Source organism: Belonocnema kinseyi, chromosome 4 (assembly GCF_010883055.1).
Source record: "Belonocnema kinseyi isolate 2016_QV_RU_SX_M_011 chromosome 4, B_treatae_v1, whole genome shotgun sequence".
Classification (NCBI taxonomy): domain Eukaryota; kingdom Metazoa; phylum Arthropoda; class Insecta; order Hymenoptera; family Cynipidae; genus Belonocnema; species Belonocnema kinseyi.
The window spans coordinates 87,048,195-87,070,743 of NC_046660.1; the positions used below are offsets into that span (position 1 = coordinate 87,048,195).

Genomic DNA, 22,549 nt, shown 5'->3' on the forward strand with positions numbered 1-22,549 from the left:
TGTCATAAGGACAACCGCAGGATTTCGTCGGGATTAATAATTGTGATTTCATAAATAGATACACAATTTATTTGTTAACATACGACTCTTACTGATTATATCATTAGAATCTAAGTACACTGATACTTGCATTTATTCTGTGGACCACTGCAAGCCATGCCCGAAACTGTTCTTAATTCGAAGTTCCAGTGCATTTCTCATATAATGTATTATACATTGGAGCTTCTGACTCTTTATTTTCAATTTAAAATTTATTTTTAATTAGTTTTTGTTATTTCTCATTACCTCATTATTACTATTGACACTTTATATCATAACAATTAATCCGAAAAATTTATATTATTTAAAGTGCTACAGCATTCTGTGCCCAATGGATGCACTAATTACCTTTTGTTTAGAGAGAAAAATTTGTTCATTTTCCAGGAAAGTGACAGGACACATTTTTTATAATAGATTTTACAGAAAAACCTCACATGATTTGAGCATATTGTATATAATTTACATAAGTTCCTATAATTATAGCGAGAAAATTCTTGCAATTCAATATGAATGACGCAATTTTTTTTAGTTGCATTCAATTCATTAAAACTAATAGATTTTTTTCTTACGAACAAAAAGTGACGCGTGGTGTGTGACATAATGCAAAACTGCGCTTTTAATATTGTTTAATTATATAAAAACTTGTAAAGTATATTCTTAAGGAATTTCAGGATTAAATATTGATTAAGGCAGAATTAAATTGGACTGCTTGAATTTGATTCGAATTTTCCATAAGGAGGCCCATCAGACAGTCATCCAACGGATAAGCACGATTGAATTTAGGTTTGAACATATTTGGGTATGTTCTTGAAATTTTCGAAATTTCCCTGAAATCCACTGAATTCAATCGATCTATTTTACAATTAGATTTGCAAGTTTTTTTTTAATTTACTAGAAAGGATTTTAAATTCACCTTAAAATTTTATGAATCTCACCAGATTTGTATCCACTCATTCTTTTTACTTTCATTTATCTGAATTTAATGGAATCTTTTTGGATTAACAAAATTCCGGTCCACTCACTTGAATTTTTTGTAATTTATATTAAACGCGTATCCATTTTAATTCATCTGGAGTTTACGACGAATTATTATTAATTTATCCTGAATTCTTAACAATTCTTTGGAATTCTTTTGAATTTATTTTAATTTGCCCTGAATTCTGTCCACTCTTAATTAACGTAATTCGATAGACATTTTTTTGTTTTTAGAATTTTATTTAACTTATTCAATCTCTTATAAATTCAATCAAATCCTCTTGAATTCACTTCTATTATTTTTAACTCACTCCAATTTCACTGAAACCAAATTTTTTTTGATTCAACAAATCTAAAAAAATGTTAAAATTGTTTTGAATTTTTATGAATTAATAAATTGTAGAAAAAGTATTTCTTCTGTCTTACGGTCACGTCGAAATAAAAACTAATTAGAGCTATCAATTCAACTCCATTTATTTTTAGAACAAAAATTAAAACTTCGAAGACGTTTCGGCATCACTGCGTGCCTTTTTCAGAGTATCTAAGTAATAATAATAATAATAAGCTAATACATAATAAAAATAAATTTAAATCGTTTAAAAAAAGTTATTGCTTATGAGTAAAAAATATTTATAAAATAATACTTTAGTTTAAAACGATTTGTAAGCGAAACAACAATCATTCCAATTTTGAAGTCAATACGTGTCAATTTTTGTGTGTCATAATTAAAAATAGTTTATACGTTATTAAAGTTTATAAAAAGTAAGACTCCAAAAAATTATTGAGGATGAGTAAAAAAAAGCCTCATAAAATTAAAGAGGCTTTTTTCAGCGTAAAATCTACATTATTAACGATTATGAAACTGTTCTAAGTGTTTTGAAAACAACAACGAACATATGACTAGGAGATAAATAAGGCGGTAAATCGTTAATGAAGATAAAGGCAGTATATAAAGTGAAATATAATGATTGGCCAAGTTTCCATAGAATTACTGATGAGGAAGCGCGAACTTAAATTTAATTTAAATTTAAAGATTTAAAGAAACATTTTTTTGTAACTAAAATAAGATGACATTAATTAATTATACTTTGGTAAATTTTATTAATATTTAAAATTTCATTTTGTAAATTAACAGAAATATTTCGAAATTTGTTTATGAATATAGATTCAATAATACGTCTTTGATGAGTATTTTTTTCAGTAGCTAATATTTTAATATTGCTGAAATAAAGAATAATAATAAATAAAGAAGAAATAATTTTCCTACAATTCATTGTTGCATTGTCGGTCGAAGAATGATTTGATTTCGTGTTTCCAAATCTTTACATCATTCTTATGAATTTATTGAAATTTACCTGGAATTCTTACAAATTTCATCGAATTCTTTTGTATGCTTTTTAATTCAAAATAACAGTTGAATCATCGTAAATTTATATTATGATTCATTTTTAGTCACTTTTTTAGTTGAAAGATACTCACTTTAAATCACTTCTTCGGTTTAAATTGATGATTTTTTCACTTTTAAGAGTTTTGTATCCCCGCACAGAAACCGTGATAGTTTCGGTCAGATGTTCATCCGTAAGTCCGTCCGTCAGTCCGTCGCACAGTGGGAGGAAATGCACATTTTTCGTTTAAAAATGTCCAGAGCTGATTAGGTAAACTTTATATTGTCTTAAATGAATGTTTAGAGACTCATAGAATACAAATAATGTGCTCATTGGTCCACTTATTTGTTATAAACAAATTTAATGAACAAGTTAGCAAATAATCTTATTATAGGTAAAAAAAATTCTGTTTACTCAAAGTGCTTCATATTAATGTAGGAATGATATATAATTATAAGAATAATTTAAAAGTTTATAACTACCATTGTTATAAACAGTTCTTACGGAAAAATATTAAAATTGCAGATTTTTTCAAATTATAATTTCCTTCAATCGCCACAACGACTTGAGGTATTTCTTAAAGTAATAAATATTTAATAATATTTGATAAAATATAACAATTTAAATTTTTATAAATAAATTCAAAATTTTTGCCCTTTCACATAGAATTTTTTTAGTTTTGGCACAGGAAATGTTTTAAGCTATTGGATGAATGACTGCTAGTCACAGAAATATTAGAAAAGTTAACAATTACAATTGTTATAAATAATTCTCGTGATCAAATATTCAAATTTAAGGTTTTATAAAATTTTAATTTCCTTTAATCGCTAGAATGGCTTCTGATATTCCTGAAAAATGTATCTTTTATAATATTTAGTAAAATATAAGAACTTAAATCTTTATAAACAATTTAGATAAACAAATTCCAAATTTGGTCAATTTCATGTAGAAAAAAATCTGGTTCCTTCAAATGAATAATTTAAATATTATAAGAGATACATTTTTCAGGAATATCAGCAGCCATTCTAGCGATTAAACACGATTAAAATTTGATAAAACCTTAAATTTGAATATTTTATCACGAGAATTACTTATAACAATTGTTATTGTTAACTGTTCAGTCATTCATCCAATAGCTAAAAATATTTCCAGTGCAAAAACAACAAAATTTCTATGCGAAAAGGCCAAAATTTTTTATTTGTTTATCTATTTTGTAATTATAATTATATATCATTCCTACATTAATATGAATCACTTTTAGTAAACAGAACTTTTTTTACCGATAATAAGACTATTTGCTAATTTTTTCATAAAATTTGTTTATAACAAATAAATGGACTAATAAGCAAATTATTTGTATTCTATGAGTCCCTAAACATTCATTTCAAAAAATATAAAGTTTACCTAATCAGTTATTAAAACGTAAAAAATTGTTATCTAAACAACTTCAGGTTTTCCATACTTTTTAGTGAAAAAATTATTACTAAACAAGTAGAAGAGACAACTGTTCAAACTCTTGTGCCACGCATCACTGTGCGTCGTACGACTAAATATGGACATAGGACCCAAAACTCACATGTGACCTGAAATTGACATCGGGCCCAAAATTGTCGCAAGACCCAACATTGGCATAGGGCAAAAAATTTACATACAGCCCAAAATTTAAATAGGGTCGAAAATTAACATATGGCTTAGCTTCGGCATAGAGCCTAAAACTGACATAGGACCCAAAATGGATAAAGAGTTATAAGCTACGAAAGTCTGTTTTTTGGGTGGATTGCACTTACTTTGTCTTATTTTTTCAAGTGAAATTAGGATGTGTGTATAAGGTTTAATTTAACTCATTTAAAAAATTTATTTGTTACATAAATTGTAAGCTGAAGACCCCAGTTAGTGACACTATTTGCTTTTAGTAGTTAAAAATTTAGCTGTTCACTGTTGAAGACGCTTCAATCACGAGTTTTTTTGTAAGACTAATTTAAGTAGTTGTTTTTTAATACTAAAAGCATGATGACAGGAATGTCTGCATTGTATAATAAATGAAGAAATTAATCGTGGTTGTCACTCACTGGTCGCATGTCACTTACCTGGATCTTTACCTTATATCTTTTTTTTTATTTTATATAGATTTTTTAAAATTTAAGGCTAAGAAAAATGTAACATTTATTTGTATGGTAAAACTGAGAAAAATTTAACATCAATGTGAAATTTACAGGGTGATTTAATGAAAGACTGATTTAAATGGTAAGTCTCAGATTTTCCCGTTATCTTCCTAAAAGATTTTCATCGCAGAAAATATGGAAAACTTCTAATGTTTCGATTTTGAAGTGGTACTTTTTCACCTATTGTAAAAGTAAAGTTTTTCATCAGCTTTATCATGCACAGAAAAATAAAATGTAGATAAACTTGAAATTGAGCATTTGAAAATTCCCTTATTTGTCTATTTTATACTCCTTCAATTTTGCACATTCTTTGAGTATTTTAAAAAGTTAAAATTCCAAGAAATGTTAATAATTTCTTAAAACAATCTAGCAAAATATAATTTTGAAAAACTTAAGATGAAATATGGAACACTGGCTTCTTTTGAGCCATTTATGCTCTGGGTGTTTCAATTTCGTTTCTAGTAATTTTTTCTAATGTTTTTTTTTATTAGTAGGAAAGTTCTAAAAGTATTACACGAATGTATAAAATTTATAGGTAGAAGAAAAAATTATTTAAGAATACATCAAAATGACTATATATGGAGAATATATTTCCTTTTTGTATTTGATTTGCTTAGATTTTACAATTCATTTTAGTGTATGACAAGGAAAAAAACCCTTAAACGTTTCACATGTCTTTTTAAACTTAACTAAATAATTATACATATTTTTAAATATGCATGCTTCTACGTATTTGAAAAACTTGATGCATTAACCTTCTATATTCTCAAGACATATCAATGTTTTAAGGTACTTTAATCAGCAAAAAAATCTCAATATATCAGTACAATCCTTTATGTTTAAATGTATAAAAAAAATCTTTGGGTAAACTGTTCTAGCCTTTCCAAACGATGGAAATTGACGTCTATGAAAAAAACTATAAAAATGATGAAAATAATCATTTTTCAGAAACAACTAAATAAACTTTGTATTTTTTTAATACTTTTTTTTAGTTGCAGTTTCTGATACAATATGGTGATTCAAAAAATAAAGAAAGTTTCCATTCTGCTCCGTGTATGAAACACTGATAAAATTCCCGCTTGAAAAATAAAATGCTGTACATTTCCCTCATTTTTGAGCAAGCTAGACACCCTGTATACGCATATACACTACACAGTCAGAAAACTTGGTAACATTGGTAAATTACATTTATAAATAAAGATTATTAAGCCATCATGCTCCTTTTATTTGAAAAATAATAAATATTCCAGAGGGTGCGTAAATAAATGAAATAAAGTTTGTATAGGTGATTCTATTTTCGATGGTGTTTTATATAGACTGTGCGAGGAAGGGGAACATTTAAGAAATATTTCTTGTATAAGATTTTGTCATTTCCTAAATAGATTTAAGTAATTTCCGAGAAATTTGCCAGCTTAGGCAGTCAGATTTTTTTAAATAAACAAATAAAAAAGCTTAAAAAAAGCTAAAAAACCTCAAAAATATGCAAACAAAATAAAGCTGGCCTAAGAGAGTATAAAGTATAAAATTTTCACGATTGGTTTCATTTTGAATTTGACATTTTAAAACACGCTTAATTTATAGCATGATAAATGAGTATGGAGCGTTATGCGAATGGTTTTTAAAATATACATATAAATCAATTTTTATCTATACTAAAATATTCGCATAGTACGAAATTGACAATCTTAGACTGAATGATTAATATTTTGAAAAATTATTTCTGAGTGTCATCCTAGAATAACAATGTACTGTGACTATTGATTTTTATTATCTTTACAGCTCAGTATAAGTCTTATTTTTGAATTTAAAATAGCTGACAAATATTTTGAAAATTATTTAGCAATTTTTCTTGTCAAATTTGAAGGTTGGGGCAGGTACGATAAAAAATTTGGCGTACTTTTTTATTTATAATTTCTAAACGAAGTTGTAGTACAAATTTTAAACGTTCATAAATTAAGCATTGATATACGTACTTTACTGAGACAATTTTAGAAAGAAATGATTTTTATTCAAATGCCAAAGTGGGAAATGACTGGATTTTAAAGTGGTCAACTTCTTGCCAATCACCCACATATTTAAAATAATAAATTCAAAAAGCAAATTCAGTTACAGTATTGGGTAATTTATCACGAATGGGTAGGATAAAACTTTGCATAATTTATGCACTGCCAATGAGGGATAAAATTATCAAAAAATACTTAAGAACATTTTATATTTCATTTATTTAAAGGCTCTTCTCTTAGAACTGTAATTATTGCTATAATTTTTTTCAATGTTAATCAATATATCATTCAATATAATTATTTGAACGTAATTTTATGCTACAAAAAAGCTCTGGGAACAGGTTCATAATGTTATTTCCGATGGTTATAATTTCACTGTCGTCTCAATGTAAAAGTCTACTATAGGCCGGTTCGTTTTCTAAATTCTTTTTATTCAATTTTAATACTTGGAAAAAGTTGCCCATCAATCCCCACTTTTCACTTGCAAAACCTTTTTGGATAGAATAATATCTTCTTGCTGTCTTCTCTTCTCGTTCTTTCGATTTGAAAATTCAAGTTTAAGAATACGAAAAAAATTGCTATCAGTAAAAAAATGATGTCGTTTTACATGACAGCTTATTACTGGTAAACACTAATAAAAGATTCAAAATGCGAAAGAAATTTTTTTGCTTAATTTAGGATGTCGAACCTGAAATACCTTCATCTTGAATCAAAGAAACAGTTTATTATTTTTCTATCATATAAACCGATTTTTTTCGTTCTGTTTATAATATTCCAAAATCGAAAAAAACTCAAAATTGCTGAAACTTAAAAAAATGTGTTTTCTAAAGAAGCAGAATGATAACATGTTTTTCTTTTATTCAACTGAAGAAATTTTAGGGTCAGCATATCTAACTTTTCCCAAAATGTGTATACTTTATTCAATCCAAAAAACTTTTTTCTTGCACATTAAAAAAATCCTAATTAGGAAACAAAATTCTTTTAGATGTCTAATTTTATATTAGTGATTACTATAGTAATAACCGAACACATACAATATTTTCCCGAATTCTTAAACCGATGGGAACAGTTTTTTTATCGAAAATTGGATTCTTCAATCCAAATAATTAACAAAAGATATTGTACGATTAAGGCAACGTTTTGCAGCTGTAAAGTTGGACACTAGGGTGGGCCGAGACAAATAAATTTCTAGCAATCGATTTCCATTAGCAAAAAATTGTTATTACTTTATGAGCTGTATAGTATTTTTTTAACTATTAAAATGGTCTACCTCCACATGCGTTTTAAGAATGGGAATAATTGAACCTGAGTGGAAAAAATATATTAAAAAATTAATTCTCACAGTCACTAATTTTTTTATGTCTGTAGAACTATGTTCTTGAAGAATTTACAGAATTACCTTTTTGATATAAAAAGCATGTAAAAATATAAAAATTAAAAATAGAATATATTTTATTTTTAAATTTTGTATTTCATTTTGATTGAATTCGACGCAGAAAAATAACGTCAAAAATAAATTAAAAGAAGTAAGTAATTGATTAATTAATAGTTAATGATTCAAATTTTTTAGTAAAATCCGCCTTATTTTGCAAATAAGGCATCTCAGATCTGATTGAAATATGTTCCTCATGTATCCGTCTCTTTTTCAGCAATACAATACAAAATTTTCTTGAGGTAATTTTATGTGTGGAATTCAAAAAACATAACATTCAGATTGAAAAAAAAATTAATAAATTTTTAATTTTTGATATATTTTTTATTTCTAATAGGTACTTACACACATTAGTTAGTATAAACATATTTTGCTATTGAAAATCGATCGTTCGAAATTCACTTTTTTTGGGCCAACTTTAGTGGGGACTTTTTGCAGGGTATTAAAATTTAATCAGGAAAAAATTAGGAAACGAATCAGCCTATCGTATCATATAATGCTAGGCGTTTCAACCACGAAATTAGATTTGATTCATCTCTAAGGATTCTGACTGAAAATTTGTTAACTTTAAAGCTGTCAATTTTATAATTGAAAATTTTAGCATTCAAAGCTTTCAATATTTAAACATTGAAAGTTTGTAATCAAATTTTTCTCTTATAAGCTTTAGGTTTCGACTTATTTACTTTACCATGATTTTAAACATTTAAATTCAATTTAAAATGCTTTGACTAAATTTGTCAATTTTTATGACTTTATTTTTAACTATTTTAAATATTGGAAATTCTGCAATATTAATACTTCTATAGGTACTTGACTTCTACGGCCTTTAGTTTCAAGTTCCTTAGGTTTCTCATTTCGAACTTTAATGGAACAAATTTTTAGTTTCTAAGACTCACTTTTAATTATTTCGTTGTGTTGAAGTTAAACTTTTTAAAGTATTTAACATTTAAATTCTTCAATGCTTAGTGTTCTTTTACTCATCGCTTTTTTATCTTGTATAATGCTTTTAATTTATAGCGCACATATTGCTTTGTAATACTTCTTGTTTTAAAATGGCATGGAAATTTCAAATTTAATTTGGAAATTTTTAATGTATAAAATAACATCACTCTTTAACGCTTTTAATTAAACACTTCGTAAATTCGAAGTATATTTAATTTCTAATTAATCAAAAAATTTTATCTTTGAAGCGTTGGAGCTTAAACTTGTTAATTATAAATGTAATTTTTAAGCAAGTAGTTAAAAGCATGTTACTCTGCTAAGTATAGAGTCGAGTTCTAAGTCAAAAACTGCTTTCTTGTTTCCAGTTTTGCTATGTTCATTAATATTAATATTGTCGTGAACAAAAAATTTCCTCGTCACCCAATTCATTTTCTGCGACTAAACACAAGAAACAAAGAAACAACTGAATTAAATTAATTTTATATTAGAATTATTTCAAAACTTATTTAGATGTCTCTAAAATTAAAACAGAATTTTTTTTAATTAAGTTCAGAAAAAGTTGTAATTTGGTATAACAAGAGTTTTCAAAACTTTTTGAATTTTCTGCTGAATATTTTAACTTCTATAGAAATTTTTCAGTAATTCGCGAGTAGAGATTTAGGATAACTAAAATCTCAGAAACTCCTTCTACCCTTGCGTTAATGTCACTGATTAAAGTATCGAGACTAGAATCACCTTGAAGAAACTGTTTTCTCTCTGCAAAACGTAAAACTTATTTCTTTCCTAACAATAACAGAAGTACAATAATTATTTCTTTAAAAAAATTTTTAAGATGTTAATAGATTACGTACTTTTGATAAAGTTGGGCAAGGAATGCAGGCTTCTGAGGGTGTGAGGTAGAGGCAACCCCCGGATGACAAACATGAGGGTTGGCCTTGTGACGTCTTGATGACGCAAACAATGATGACAAGGTTAATGATTAAATTATTTGCCTGACTGTAATGCGTTAGAATTAGTTTATATTACCAAAGCTTAATTTCACTGATTGACTAATTAATTAATTAATTAATTAATTGATTGATTGATCGTAAGATAATTAAGCCCGAACGATACTAGGGAAGTGTCTATTGAGTCGAAGAGTTGGAACTGGAATCAAGTTCGCTTTTCTGAACAGCCGGATCCTCGCCTGCTTCTCCAGCACTTCTCCTACTCTGCTCTGGACCCACCATTCGTTTCCACCACCCTTTTCGATGACAGAATCATTACCTTCAAGAAGGGTCCTATCTCGCTAAGAATATAATGAAGAACTTTTTATTTCGAAATGGTTTGATATTTCATTGAGAAAAGGGGACAATTCAGCATGGATATTGGACATGTCTAACATCAACATGTTACGAATCAATCAATTATATGTTTAGAGATGATAAACTCAATTGTAGGTGTAATATCCAATTATTAAATTTTCCAATACTACTTAAAAATAAAATAACGCTGCAAAATACTGTGGACGTATTCAGAATGGGTGTATTTATTTTTGCTCATTTTACGAGCATTTTACTTCTACATAGGTATTGAATATATTTGCTTACTGATAGAGGAAAGGTTTTCCCTAAGAAAAGAATTTGATATATCAAAGAAAGAATTGATATTTTTTTAGGCTGCCTGGTTTTTCATAAAAGAAAAATATAAATACTTTCAATATTGTAAAGCTTATTTTTCTGTCTTATCAAGAATCTTATTTTCAGAAAAACATAGAGCCCACCAAAATGTCATTTGATGTTTTCTGTTAAAATGAACAACTTTTTAACCTACGTTAGAGTTATATTCCCAATTAAAACTGATGCTTGCTTCATAGACACGATTTAAATTTTTATTTTTAACTTTTTAAGTAGCTATTGATTAATCTAGAATGGTTATTAAAAGTTCGTCAAAGATCAATCTACGCGTCTCGGAGACGCGAACAATCATATCAAATGCAGTATTGTTAATATTGTTAATTTTTATATTGTTAGTTTTTATAAGTTTAAATATTTACGGTTCTTTTACATAGAAGGGCTTTGAAATTTTCTTTTGAAGTAATAGGGGTAGGTTTTGGGGATATCAACTCTTGTGACTGTTTTGATCTTTAAAGTTTGACTTTTTCTACGTGAAAATACTTTGAAATTGTTGTGGCTATGTGAAGTTTAAAATTTAGCGGTTGTTTTACATAGATGGACTTTGAAGTTGCATTGTTAAAAGCACCTGGGGGCGTCAATTCTGGGTGCAATTAAATAATATTGTGGGAATGTTAAGTTAGCGTGGAGTTTTCTGAGGGTGAATTTTGTGGCTATCTTAAATTTTTTAATTTTACACTTGTTTCACATAGTGGCACTTGAAATTTGTTTCGTTGAAAGTACTAGGAATGGCTTTTTGGGGATTCTGAACATTATTTTGGGGACGTTTACATAATAGCGTGAAATTTTCTGAAGGCGATTCTTGTAACTGTGTTAAAGTTCAAAATTTTATGGTTGTTTTACATAATGACTCTTTGGAATTGTTTCGTTGCAAATGCTAGAGGTAGATTTTAGGTATTTTCTAGTTTAGAAGATAATGGCGTTTTTCTAAGTTTAAATCAAAACGATTATTTTTGCAGTTGAGTGGGGGATGATACTAGGACCTTCAGTAAATTAATTTGGACTATACTCATATCCACATAGTAACCAGAAGCAGGTATATTTTATGTTCGAAGAAAAAAATATAATACATATATATGCTTATGGCACTTGTCAAGATTAGATGCGCTTTTCTTCAAAAACTGCATTTTCAAAGTTTGAACTTCAAAAATGCATAACTATGCAACTCCATACTGGCCACAAGGACCCTTTTCATGCGAATGCTTACATATCAATAATAATTATATAATAAATAATAATCAAATAATAACTATAATATGAATAATAACTTTGATAATGTCACCGATTAGAAGTAAATGATAAAATTAGATTCTTCCTTAAAGCTTAAGCTTCAATTGTTCTTGAACAAACATTTGTTGTAAATGGTTTTGGCGGTGTCGAAGTAAAAAATGTTTCCGTTAAACCAGTGACAAAGAAACTTCAGGACAGATCTTATGATACAATTACAATTTTTCTATAAACCCTGTTCGAATTTGATTAATTTATCTGCCATAGAAAAAAATATGAGTGATTTTTTTTGCGCGGTTAATTTTCAAATACATAAAGTTAAATTTTTGCGCATCGAAACAAAAGAGGATGGGACCTAATTCGGGATAGCTTCATTTTACAGGAGGAACAATCGAAGTTGCGTTCCAATACAGAAACGCCATAAGAGGGCCTCACCATGCAGATTAATATCAATTCGAATTTTTCAGATATAGGAATGATATTTTTTATTATCAAAGAATAAATAAAAAGTTTTCGATTGGAGTGAAAAAATAAAATTCTATTTTTTCCGCATTAGATCTCTTTCGTGGCGGAGGGTTATATGCACTGTAGAATATGAAGTGTCCATCTGAAAATTGCCAATTAAACAAGAGCGAAACAAATTGATGTAATACCACTGATATAATGCTAGTCAGTGTTGGGTAAGCTATTTGCCCCCATAACTCTGCCGGAATTTGCGACTTAGACGCTCGTTCAGAAGAATTTACGTTGGTACTTTTTCGATTGTTGACGTCACAGTTAAGTAAAGTGGAAATTAGTCCTCTAGAGAACTAAGTAATGTCATGCGCATCCCCAATCCCGCATCGTGTGCAACGAGCGGGATGTGTCGATTACCAACTGGCATGATTTGTCGATTATCAATTCGCATGATTTGTCATGCTCGCTGCGATCGCACGGCAAACTTGATGCTCCCTGATAGTCATTGCTATATTCCGTTTGTTGTACAATCTACTATTTTTTGAGTAACTAGTCACAATTGCGTGACCTAATGAAAAAAGGTAACTAGAAGGGATTATTATGGGGAGGGGTATATATTTTTAGATTAATCTAGAATTCCCGTGTTACTTACTTCAATAAAACGTTCGTCCCGCAACACTCCACTGACCCAGAATGTTGATCAATCTCTCTAGCGATCACCTCATGTGAAGGGCCTTACAACGTCATCATGTGCATCTTCCCGCTCGGGCCTATTAGTATCCAAGGTCTTTTGTTTCAAGCAACATTTACTCTACTGACACTCTTAATATAAACTATTTGTCGCCACACGTTTCTGTCCTGACATATCTCTACCTTCCTTCACGTGCATGCATTTTGAATGCAAGATCTTGTGTTTCTAGGGCTTCGTATGTCTCTTCGAATTAGGGGTTTATTTACACATTTTTACTATTCTTTCCACGGTCTGCCTTCGGATACACTGCCATGTACCTCAAATATTAAAACATGCAGAAATACCTCATAATGTGTAGCGATCTGTCATAAATTGTATGGAAAATTCCTGTAAACCTGAATATGAAAATTATTTCTGTAACCAGTCACAGGAACACATTACCGTCCCACGAGAAGTTGGAAAGGGATAGGGATGTGACCTAAATTATTTCTGTGGCTAGTAACAGAGGTGCCCCCCCCCCCACCTTATATATTGAAAAGTGGTAGGGGTTTGACCAACATTATTTATTTTACCAGTCACAGGGGTGCTTCCCGGCTCTACGGCAAGTTGGAAAGCGGTTGGGGTTTAAACAACATTATTTGTATGACCAGTCACAGAGGTACATTTTCGTCCCCCCCCCTCCCTCACGACGCTGGAAATGACTAGGGGTTCGACCAAAGTTATTTCTCTGACAAGACATACCAGTTCCTTCTCACCCCCATGGGATGTTGACCAAAGATAAGGGTTTGATCTGGGAGCAAAAGTATGCCAAATAAAAAATATCTATTTTTATTGAATCTATATCTTTTGTCTACAACATTTTTTGTATTTTCCGGGATAAATTCGAAACGTCATGACTTTGATGGGGTTTTCATGCTTTTCACCATGGAAGTCAAATTTTCGGGTATTTTTCACTATCATATTAAAAATAAGCGTGCCAACATATATAGGTATACGGAGGTTCAAATTAATCGGAGGTATGTGGAAGTGGAAGTTGCAATCCAGAAAGATGTTTTAGAAGCATTTTTCAAACACACAGTTGAATTAAAAAAAATATGACATTTTGTACCGAAAGACATTAATTTTCAAACAAAAAACCTTTGAACAAGAGTTGAATTTTCAAGCCCAACAGATACATTTTTACCGAAAAAAGTTACTGTTCAACCAAATAATTGGACTATTTACCAAAATATTCCAATTTTCAACAATACATTAATTTTTAACCGAATCATTCGATTTTCATACCGTAAATATTTATTTTTCTACAAAGAAGTTCATTTTCAACCAACTGACTGATTTTTCTATAATTTTTTAAACAAAATAGAAGAATTTTTAACAATAAATATAATAGTGGATTTAATTTCAACGTAAAAAGATTTTAATTTGAAATGAATCACATGGATCACATGAATCACAAAACCCGCAATTTTTAATAAAATAGCTGAATCCTCAAGCAAAGGAGATTAAATTTTCACCCACAACGACCCATAAACCTCTCCTAGTAAAAAATGTACAAAAAACACAAAGTAACTGCAAGGAAACTAAAATTAATGTTCCCAATTACTGGAAAATTCGTAACTAAGATACGTTACAGGTTATTTTTGAAAATAGTGACGAAGTTACCTAAAGAGTTACAAATAACGTAACTTTTCTGTAACTTAGTTACTGTCCAATTCTGATGCAGATAGCAGTCACCGCCGTCTTGCGTGTCTCCACTAGGGTGGTCCAACAATTTTTTTCTCGAAGTTTTATCCATATCGCCCAGAAATTTGTTCGAATCCACATAAAAATAAATCTCTTATTTTCTTTGAAAAAAATTGTATTTGGATGTGGCGCTGGGCCCATTAAGTTTAACACGTATTTCCCATAAGTGAAAAAATTGATTTTGCGTTTTGTAGCGGCAATTATGATTTTTTACGGTTTTTAAATGCAAATAGTTTCTAATATCTCAAACACTAATTTTTGCTGATACATAGTGTTTTAACACCATTTTTTAAATGATTTATTATTGTTTTTAGCAATTTTATCCTAGAATAGAGTTAAAAAGTCGCGGTTTTTTAAAAAAATGTTCCACTTTTTGTCCAATTTTCAATTAAAGTGAGGCACAGTGGGCTGAATCGGGAATTTTCTATACAAAATGACATAGAGTCTACAATTCTTAACCGATATTCAATTTTTCAGAAGTGATCAGCAATAGTTGCATAAGAGCGTCTAGGCCTTAGATTTTTTAATTTTTGTCATTTTCTATTTTATAAATGGGGCCTTCTCTGTCAAATCAGTCAGCCCCCCCCCCTCTGCGCACTTCAATTTTTAAGATAAATTAATGTTATTGGGCGAAACATTTTTGTTATCTCTTCCAGTTTCTTATGCCGTATGGTGATATTTGGTTTTTCAAAATGACGGACATATATTTGTTGGCAAATATTAGTAACTGTCAAATTTGTTCGTTTAATTTGAATGTAACTTTAAGAAAACATAATTTTTACATTCTCATCATTTATGCTTGAAAAAATATTAGAATTGTCCGAAATTTAACACTACTGTTTTTCAACGTATCTCCATGTTTCGAGACCCCCTGAATCCGAAAATCTGGTTTTTACGACGGCGTCTGTCTATCCGTCCGGCCGTCCGTCCATAAACACGAGAACTCTCGAAAAAATGAACGGATCAAATCCATCTTTGGTACACTTTTTTTAGGTCCTAAAAGAAAGAATGAGTTCATTAACCAGCCATTTTTGATCAAAATTGAAAAAGTGAGCTCATTTTTAAAATTTTTTAGATCACTTTTTTCTGAATTTAAAAATTCTAAGTACGGATGTTTATAGCATTGAAAAGGACAAACAATCTATCGTAATTACTTTCTTTGATCAAAAGAAAATTCTCAGAGTTATAGCAATTTCAAAAATTTTTTAATCAACCGAAATTCAAAATTTTAAGCCAAAAACGCACGATATGAAAAAAAATCAAGAGAACAAAAACATGTCTTTTTGTAAACCCTACAAGATTATCATAACAAACTTCTGCATTTGCTTGAAAAATTTTAAATTTCAATTTTGACTGCACAAAAAATAATGAAAAATCAAAAATTCCATTTTTTGGTAAACTATGTAAGATACGAAAAAAGATGAATCAACCAAAGTTGTTATCCGAAAAAAGAACTACAATTTCGATAAGAATCATTTCTTCATAGGACGCGTACTATTTGTTTTATTCGTGAAAAATAACATTGAAAATAAAAGAAACAAAAAAATGTGTGGAAAAACGACGCAAGTTATGAGAAAAAAAAAGTTTCAACAAATCCTGTTTACAAATATCTGTCGAAAATCAAGCGAGCAGCGCGAGTGTCACGATGAAAATGTGTACCTCAAAGCCTACAGAGCTTTGAGAAACTTAATCTTTGACCATACTTAATTAAGTTGACAATTCAGAATGTCAAGAGGCGTAAAAATACTGTCATCTCAAAGAGATCTTTTTGATATAGTTTTATTCAAGCATTACAAGTGCAAAGAATAAATATCCGGACATATTTTTTATATTGCTATAGGCTTATTATATGTTTTTAGTATTTCTGATTACGAAAACTATATCAAATCAGAAGAAATTCAAAAAAGCGAATCCAATATGGCGGCTGAAATGAGAATATCCACACATTAAATCGTTTTATGTGATTATACCACACGTTGGGTATCAAAATAAGGGTTTTTGGGGGACACTGATCAGAATTTCTTATCAGTTTTACAAAACTTCAAAATAGCGAATCCAAGATGGCGGTTGAGATGAGAATTTTTACACATTAAATCGTTTCACATGATTATAGCACGTGCTGGGTATCAAAATAAGGGTTTTTGGGTAATCTGATTAAGAATTTCTTATTAGTTTTACACAATTTCAGGATGCAGAATCCACGATGGCCGCTGGGAATAGGTCATATGGAGCAATTAAATTATGCATTTTCATTTTGCTGGTACACCCGTTGGATTATCATGTATCCTTTAATATGCGTTACAAACTTGATTTTATGGAGAAAAAATCTATATTAGAGTCATATTTATGTCAACCTTCATTACTAGAACCATATGTTTAATAGCATTATTGTACAGAATAAAGTTACGAGCAAAACGACAAATATGGTTTAGCAAAAAAATAATTTTTTAAAAAACGTGCTCCGGACCGAACAATATGAACATATCAATGGATTTTTAAATGTTTTGTATTAGAAAAATGTTGTAATCATTAAAGGCATAAAAGGTATATTTTCATAAGGTTTTGTTAAAATAATATGATTTTTACGCAAATGAAAATTTGAGAACAAAAACTAAGAAAAAACAATTCTCCGTGTTTTTCTTAAAAAATTGCAGGTTATGTTGAAAAGAGATTTGTAGAAGTTATTCATTTTTTTAATTAACTACAACTTTACTTATGTAGAGATTTTTGCAGGAAATGATCTTGCACTGGAAATCACGGTAAATAAATTTTTATCCATTTTTATCCCCCTTCCTTCTCATCCCCCAGTCTCTTAATACCTCTCGTATTGCATTTATTTTTTAATATTTATTTTAAGTCTTTTTAGCAATTAGAACGAAAAATGTAGGTAACAATTAAGTCTTTAAAATCCTGAATTTGATTTGACTATAACATTGAATTTAGCCCCTACACATTGTTTTGATATATTTTTTCATTAACTCGTAATCAGTGACCCCGAAGACCCTTATTTTGATACACAACACGTACTATAATCACGTAACACGATTTAATCTGCAAAAATTCTCATTTCATTCGCCATCTTGGATTCGATATCTTGAAATTTTGTAAAACTAAGGAGAAATTCCTAAGCAGTGACCCCAAAACCCCTTATTTTAATACCCAACACGTGCTATAATCACGTAAAATGATTTGGCTGATGTCGAGTTGCGGCTCGGTCAGGAAAACACAGAGGATGCTGCCTTCCCCTTCCATGCTACTATCTTCTCCGCTTCTCGTCGTTCGCCATCGAACGATCAACTCATATCCCATGAATTTTCCTTCACACTTTACCCAGGCTTAGGACTGGCAGCAAAATGTACAAAGAAAATTTTTTATGCCGGCATGTTTAAAAATTGATGGGAAATATGTATTGTCAACAATATAATACTAGAATATAAATAAACTAATCTAATTAATTCCTCAGCTAGAGTTTATACATAATAATAATGAAATATCATTTAACCAAATATTATTTCAATAAAGCAAAATAAATATTAAAATTATATACATATTTCGCTCTCATACATTTCATCTATTTATTTCAGTTTAAACTAAACTCAACTTTTTACTGAAAGTTAGCAAAATATTAGTTTATAAACGAAATAGTAGAAACTTGAGTGAAACCTGACGAACGAACTCAAACCGAGTTATGAATCCGACTTGGAATGTCAAAATTGCATCGATAAGGAATTGTTCTTTTTCGATGATTTCTTTTCTCTTTGTTGCTGTACTGCTCATCTTGATGTAGACTTCGAGCTGCATTTCTTAAAAATCTTGATTAAATTGAAAATGTTTGGATTAGGCGTGTAAAATTCAGCGTTTAATTTTGGATGACACGCTTCACAACCGTTTGTTGTGCGCGTAGTTGTATGAGAAAATTCAGCCCAAAGTTCAGAAGGGAATTTCGCTCTTGAACGGCGAGAAGCGGAGAAGGTAGTTGCGTGGAGGGGGAAGGTACCACCCGCTTCGTTTTCCTGACCGAGCCGCAACTCAACATCAGCCAAACGATTTAATGTATGAAAATTCTCGTTTCAGCCGCCCTATTGGATTCGCTATTTTTAAATTCTTCTAATTTGATAAATTTTTCGTAATCAGAGATACTAAAAACATAATAAGCCCATAGCAGTGGAAAAAATTATATTTTCCTCAAAGTTATATTGAAATTAAACGAACAAATTTGACAGTTACTAACTTTGGTCAACCAATATAGAACCGATATTTTTAAAAATCGAAAATTACCATACGGCATAAGAAACTAGAAGAGATAACAAAAATGTTAAGCCCAATAACATTAATTTATCTAGAAAATTGAAGTGCGCAGGGGGAGCTGATTTGACAGAGCCCCATATAAATAATCAAAGGGAAAAGGAAATGAAAATTTCATCGATGAAAATGAATGTTGAAGTATCTAAGAAATATAAATAACTAACAGGATATAGAATCTAATTGTTATAAACAAATTATATTAACGAAATATCAACATCGTTGAAATTTTGCTTGCAAACTATATTTGTAAGTTTGAAATTGCTTGATTTTATCAACGCGATCATATTTGATTATTAAAATTTGTTATCTTGTATAATTTGTTTATTTTATAAATAAATTCTATAAACAAATGCATATTTTAGACAATTATTGGCCGAAAGTAATCGTTTTTCTTACTTAGTACCTTTAAATTATATTAGTGATAATAATTTGTGATAAAGATTGGTCATTCGATATTATTCGCTTATTTTATAAACATATGCAAATTTTGGTCATTTATAGAGAGAAAGTAATCGGTTTTCTCTCTAATCGTCTTCAAATTACATAAGTAGTGATGTTTAGTAACAAATAATTGTCAATCGATATTATTCGTTTATTTTATAAACAAATGCATAGTTTGAGCATTTATAGACTAAAAGTAACCGTTTTTCTTTCTAATTGTCTTCAAATTACATAAGTGGTGATTTTTATTGATGCAGAATGGCCATTCGATATTATTTGTTTATTTTAAAAACAAATTTTATAAACGTATTCGGCTTTGCGAGTTTTTGGCAATAAATATTTTTTGCAGATTTTGTTAGTACAACCTGTTTCTAATACATAAGATATTCAATTATACTGATAAGAAGATATTTAAATAAATCGATTAGAAAATTAATTATTGGTCATAGTCATTTTCTCTTATAATTAAGTTAGAAAATCGCGTATTTTTCTGAATTTATCAAGTTGCTTTCAACTTTTTAGTCATAGCTAGGCTATAATCAATTAAGGATAACAAATATAATTGTTTAAACAATTTATTATTATTCATAACAATATTCTCTTAGAATACTGGTGGAAATTTGAGGGTTTTTCTTAATTTTTTTTCTTTTTGTGCACTTTTCAATTAGAGTAAGGTAAAAGTTCACTAATCTTCACAAACGAAATTGTTGAAACAACTTATTTTTAATAATATTCTAGCAGAAAAATGCTAGCAGGTTGCATTTCTTCTTAAACTTCCCACTTTTGATGAAATTTTCAATTAGAACGAGGTAATAATTAATGTAACTTAACAAATATAATTGTTAAACAGAATTGTTATGGTTTACGACTATCATTTCATATATAGTGATGCTAGATAGTTGCATTTTTACTAAAATTTCTAAGCTTTCGTCCACTTTTTACTTAGTGAGTTGATAATAACTTCAGTTAAGAAAAATAATTATCCAAACAATTTATTACCAATAATTATTACTATGTTTTATTATAATAATCCTAGAAAGTAGCGGTTTTTTCTTAAATTTTGCCATTTTTCTTAAACTTTATGCTTATGAACAAATAATGAATGAACGTGAACAAGGCTCATTTCTAAAATAATATTCTATATTTTTTTAGAATGAATTATGTTCACTCTTTTGGTACTAACTTAAAAATATTAATATAATTTAACTTAACTTTTAATCAATTCTCTCTGATGCTTGTTTATTATTAGTTCATAACTAAAATGCTAAATTGATGTGCAGAATTCCTTAAAATAAAACCAAAAATCCAACTAATGAATTTGGACCAACCAAATCCCCTTCCTCCTCTTTTTTATTTCTTTCATCTTTCTTATTTTTATTAATATCCAATCACAATATGAAACATTTGTAAAAAATAATCGAAATAATGAAACCAAGATTCTCTCTTCCTGACACCCGAGAATAAAATTAAAAATCCTAAAGCAAAGCAATTTTTTTTAAACCGTAACTTTCTAGAATCAAAATAAAAGAAGATAGTTGTAAATTTTTTAGAAAACTTATATTTGTTAAATTTCCTTAAATATCACCTCGCTTTTAGTGAAAAATCGAACAAAGTTTAAAATTTCAGAAAAAAACTGCATCTTTCTTGCATTATTCAAAGACAATGTTAATGGAATAGTAATGAATTGTTTTAACAACGATTTTGTTTAATTTGAATTTATTATTACTTCACAGAGTAACCAGTGAACAAAACGTTAATAATTTTAAGAAAATTACAATTATCTAACATTAGTATGAGGCAAGATATTTATAAACAACAATAATCAGTTTCAATAATTCAGTTTGCTAGATTTAGATAATTATTACATCGCTCTGATTGAAAAGTGGAGAAAAATTTTAAAGTTTGTAAGAAATAATAATTTTGTAGCATTATTCTGAAGGAATATTATGAAAAATAATAATCATTATTTAAGCAACTGATTTTATCAATTTGAATTAATTTTACCTTACACTAATTAAAAAGCGGCCAAAAAGTGGAAATGTTTAAAAAAAACAGCAAGTTTATAGCATCATTCTGAAAGAACATTGTTATAAATAATATTCTATTAAAACAATTAATTTTGGTAGCTCTAATTAATAATTGACTCACTTGAACTGAAGGCTTAAAAGCAAGTTGAAAAATGCAGAAATTACCGCGATATTCTAACTCTATCTTAAGAGAAAATGACTATTAACTATAATTAATTATTTCAAAAATTTACATAAACACCTAATCATCAATATAATGAAATATTTTATACTATAAAGTATTTGTGCAAACAGAAACGGCCAACTAATTACAAAAAAAGATATTTTCTTATGGGAAATATGGGTTAAACTTGATATACTTAGGTGTTGCGGAACGTGTAAATATAATTTTTTTCAATAGAAAAAGACGCATTTATTTTTTTGTATATTCGACAAAAATGAAGAAGGGGAACAGGCATACAAATTCGAAGAAGAAACATTTGGACCACCCTAATTTGTATACATAGTCAATATATTCGCAGAATTAAATTTTTTGATTAAGCTCAACATAAAATTGTGAGGGAATATTAACAGTTTTTATTTCTTTATTTTAATTTGACAACGAAAAAATAGTTAAATATAAATTCTCAATTGCTGATTAGAGACTAAAAATTTATATTCAAAAAATGGTTTGATTTTGAAAACTTCTTCATTTTTATCATTTGAAACTTAAAAAATGTTGATATCAACGTTTTAAATAGTTTTTAAACTGCAATTTTTGAATTTTTTACTGTATTCAATTTAAAATGAAACAATTTAGAACACCTCCAGTTACGAAATTGTTCAATTAGAATTTATTTATTTGTAAATGCTAACCTGCTATTTTTGGAAGCGCTCCAAGTTACCAGGAGGAAGTTAATTTGTTTTTAAAAGAAGGGCCTATATCTAATAATAGTCAATTACAGATGTACATTTTTCGATGAACTGACATTTCGACTTTAAAATAGTTATAGAAATTTAACCACTTGAAACAGAAAAATAAAATAAGTGATTAAGTAAATCAAATATG

At 28.8% G+C, this 22,549-nt stretch overlaps 1 protein-coding gene across 1 annotated transcript in view; it reads right to left on the reverse strand.

The window, feature by feature from the left end:
- LOC117170991 (anosmin-1) overlaps positions 1-14,780 on the reverse strand; it is a 109,434-nt gene extending 94,654 nt beyond the window's left edge. The window contains exon 1 of the mRNA XM_033358035.1: positions 14,648-14,780. Coding sequence (XP_033213926.1) covers positions 14,648-14,780 — 133 coding nt within the window. The remainder of the gene's footprint in view (positions 1-14,647) is intronic.
- Between the last annotated feature and the right edge of the window lie 7,769 nt (positions 14,781-22,549).